The sequence below is a fragment of the Telmatherina bonti genome (genome assembly GCF_933228915.1).
Source record: "Telmatherina bonti genome assembly, chromosome: 15".
Lineage (NCBI taxonomy): Eukaryota > Metazoa > Chordata > Actinopteri > Atheriniformes > Telmatherinidae > Telmatherina > Telmatherina bonti.
The window spans coordinates 25,389,722-25,393,834 of record NC_136613.1 but is presented as its reverse complement, the minus strand read 5'-3'; the positions used below and the strand labels follow the sequence as shown (position 1 = coordinate 25,393,834).

The 4,113-nt window shown below is 40.2% G+C and overlaps 1 protein-coding gene across 1 annotated transcript; it reads right to left on the bottom strand.

Annotated features, from left to right (window-relative positions):
* Positions 1-2,874: 2,874 nt before the first annotated feature.
* Positions 2,875-3,804, bottom strand: LOC306766140 (olfactory receptor 10J4-like; the record flags this gene model as incomplete). The annotated part of the gene is made up of 1 exon (XM_079253751.1): positions 2,875-3,804. One exon carries the CDS (start codon positions 3,802-3,804, stop codon positions 2,875-2,877), a length of 930 nt encoding a protein of 309 aa, XP_079109877.1.
* Between the last annotated feature and the right edge of the window lie 309 nt (positions 3,805-4,113).

Sequence of the window (4,113 nt, the reverse complement as noted above, 5' to 3'; positions counted from 1 at the left end):
AAAATGGCTTTTTCTGTGTCTTTTACGTGAACAGAATGAAGCTGCATTTGCACACCCCAATGTCTGTGTGAAACCAAGTGCAACTCTCTGCACTCGCTCATTATGTTGTCATGACTTTTTAAGCCTTTGTGGCAGCAGCAGTCACTGACGTTGCTAATGTTACTGTCGAACATCCTATCAATAATCTGGGAGTGGCATTAACTACCGTTGTCAAACTGCTGATCATATTATTTTTTAAATAAAATGTAAATTTTTCATATTTTCATATTTCTGTTTCTCTTTTTTTTTCTTTACTTTGTGGAGATGAATACAGAAAAGTCAATCAGATTATAAGCAATTAGGCATTCAGCCATGCCTGTATCTTTCCAAAGTAAGAAATGACAAATCAAAGTTTAGCTCTTTTTTTTTTGTTTGTTTGTAAAATGCATTATGTAAATTAAACTCATCCATTGAGAAATAAAGAAATAAAAATTCATTCTAATTAACATAGTAATGTCACTGGATGGTAATTTGTTTTACTGGGGAGGAATTAGATTATTCTACACAGCATTTACAGACTTTACAAACCCTTTCTTTTATACATATTATGAGTTTATTAAAGAGCCTGTATGTCTGGTGAAGATGTTTTAGCAGTCTATAGTAATGATTTATTTGTTGTAATTGTTTATTATCAACTTTTCACAATTTCTTTGCTACAACATGCTTTAATGCAAGACTCATACTGAAACTTTTCAGGTATTCATCATCTCACCTCTCATTTCACTTAAATGAGGAAACATCTGTCCTTGCTGACTTGAATTCTGATTCGTCTGCTCTGGTTGGCTAGCTTAGCCCAGTGTGGAAAGTTGAGGATAGCTGGCATTGAAGAGACACACTGCTCAAAAAAAATAAAGGGAACACTAAAGTAACACGTTGTACATCGGAATGAATGAAATGTTTTTATTAAATACTTGGTTCTTTCCATAGCTGAATGTGCTGATGACAAAACCACACAAAAATGATCAATGAAAATCAAATGTATCAACCGGAGGTCTGGATTTGGAGTTATGCTCAAAATGAAAGTGGAAAAACACACTACAGGCTGATCCAACGTTGATGTAATGTCCTTTAAACAAGTCAAAATGATACTCAGCAGTGTGTGAGGCCTCGGTGTGCCTGTATGACCTCCCTACAACATCTGGGCATGCTTCTGATGAGGCGGCAGATGTTCTCCTGAGAGATTTCCTCCCAGACCTGGACTAAAGCATCCGCCAACTCCTGGACAGTCTGTGGTGCAACTTGGTGTTGGTGGATGGAGCGAGACATGATGTCCCAGATGTGCTCAACTGGATTCAGGTCTGGGGAACGGGCAGGCCAGTCCATAACATCAATGCCTTCATGTTGCAGGAACTGCTGACACACTCCAGTCACATGAGGTCTAGCATTGTCTTGCATTAGAAGGAACCCAGAGCCAACCCCACCAGCATATGGTCCCACAAGGGGTCTGAGGATCTCATCTCGGTACCTAATGGCAGTCAGGTTACCTCTGGCGAACACATGGAGGGCTGTGCGGCCCTCCAAAGAAATGCCACCCCACACCATTACTGACCCACTGCCAAACCGGTCATGCTGGAGAACGTTGCAGGCAGCAGAATGTTCTCCACGGCGTCTCCAGACTCTGTCACGTCTGTCACATGTGCTCAGTGTGAACCTGCTTTCATCTGTGATGAACACAGGGTGCCAGTGGTGAATTTGCCAATCTTGGTGTTCTCTGGCAAATGCCAAACGTCCTGTATAGTGTTGGGCTATAAACACAACCCCTACCTGTGTACGTCGGGCCCTCATACCACCCTCATGGAGTCTTCTTCTGACTGTTTGAGCAGACACATGTACATTTGTGGCCTAATGGAGTTCATTTTGCAGGGCTCTGGCAGTGCTCCTCCTGTTCCTCCTTGCACAAAGAAGGATGTAGCGGTCCTGCTGCTGGGTTGTTGCCCTCCCACGGCCTCCTCCACATCTCCTGATGTACTGGCCTGTCTCCTGGTAGCGCCTCCATGCTCTGGACTCTATGCTGACAGACACAACAAACCTTCTTGCCACAGATCGCATTGATGTGCCATCCTGGATGAGCTGCACTACCTGAGCCACTTGTGTGGGTTGTAGACTCCGTCTCATGCTACCACCAGAGTGAAAGCAACACTACCATTCAAAAGTGACCAAAACATCAGCCAGAAAGCATCGGAACTGAGAAGTGGGCTGTGGTCACCACCTGCAGAACCACTCCTTTATTGGGTGTGTCTTGCCAATTGTCTGTAATTTCCACCTGTTGTCTATTCCATTTGCACAACAGCATGTGAAATTGATTGTCAATCAGTGTTGCTTCCTAAGTGGACAGTTCGATTTCACAGAAGTGTGTTTGACTCAGAGTTACGTTGTCTTGTTTAAGTGTTCCCTATATATATATATGTATGTATATATATATATATATATATATATATATATATATATATATATATATATATATATATATATATATATATATATTTATATTTATGTATGTATATATATATATAAAAAAAAAAAAAAAAAGAACCAAAATTGAACATTTGTTCTTATGGACACCCTTTATTTCTGAAAATTGACATACAGCTTCTTAGTCTGATTTTAGTCATCCTAATTTAAACAATTAATGGGTTTTGTGCTCTTATTTCTTACCATAGTCATTCATTCATTCATTTTCTGGACCGCTTAATCCAATTCAGGATCGCGAGGAACCTGGAGCCTATCCCAGCTGGCTTTGGGCGACAGGCACGATACACCCTGGACAGCTTGCCAGTCCATCGCAGGGCTTACCATACTCTTATGTTGTAATAATGCTTCTCTTGTTCTAAATGATTATCTCTTATACCATGATAACAACCCTGAAATGTGTCTTCTGATATCTGGTAGCTTAAGACCATACACAACTGGATTCAAAACTGGAGGAATGACAACAAACTCCAGTGATAAAACAACAATTACAAATGGATTTATGTCGTCTGGATCATAACGGCTCAAAGCAATGTCACAAAAGCCCGTAATGGAATAAATTATGAATGAAACCATGTGTGGCAGACAGCTCTGTAACACCTTACCTTTGAACTCTGCTGATTTTTTCCAACAAACAAGTACAATTCGTAAATACGTGTAAAGCACATAACAAAATGGGAGAAAAACTGTAATTACAGTCAGTAACAGACCGAAAGCATTGTTGACCGCAGTATTAACACATGATAATTTTGTCACATTCCAGTTGGCACAGAAGACTTTCTGTATCACATTACCACATAAAGGGAGCCTGGCAGACATGGAAATTATTGCTATGAGGAACAATGCTGGAAATATCCAAGCCAGGGCTGACAGCAAAGCCACAGTTTTAAAAGTCATCTTTCTGTTATAGTGTAAAGGATGGCAAACAGCAATATATCTGTCATAGGCCATAATGCTGAGAATGGTCAGTTCATTACAGGCATACGTGTAAATGACATAAATCTGGGTGAAGCAAGCAGGACGTGAAATCAAATGCGCATCAGACAGAAGATCCATTAAAAATCTGGGGAAGAAACCTGCTGAGCCATACAGAGAGTTAAGACATAATAACGCAATGAAGATATACATTGGTTTGTGTAATACTCTGTATTGTGATATAATTAGTATCATAAGGAGATTAGCGGAGACAATAAAGCTGTAGAGCAGAAGACAAAAAGTAAAGACTACAAAGCGGTAGTGTCTGATATTCACAAACATGGTGAATTTAAAATAAAAGGGGTCAGTGTTGTTTTCCATCCCACTAGCAGGAACAATGACACATTATCAAGCTGCTGTTAAACAAAGCCCTTCTCCCGCTGCCATACAAAACCCAACTCTGCTTTGATAACGCCTGTAAAAAGCAGCTGCAAGAAGATAACAGGTAAAGTTAGTCCCACCTTCAGTAAATTAACATTAACTCACAGCTTTCGATCAATCTGTCTGACTTTGAGTTGCTGCTGCGTAACAGTTCTGTAGACACTTCACTTGTCTTAGCAAAAGGAGAATTCAGAGACTTTATTATTGTCTGGCATCATACGTCATCGTACTTTTTTCTCTCTCTGGAGA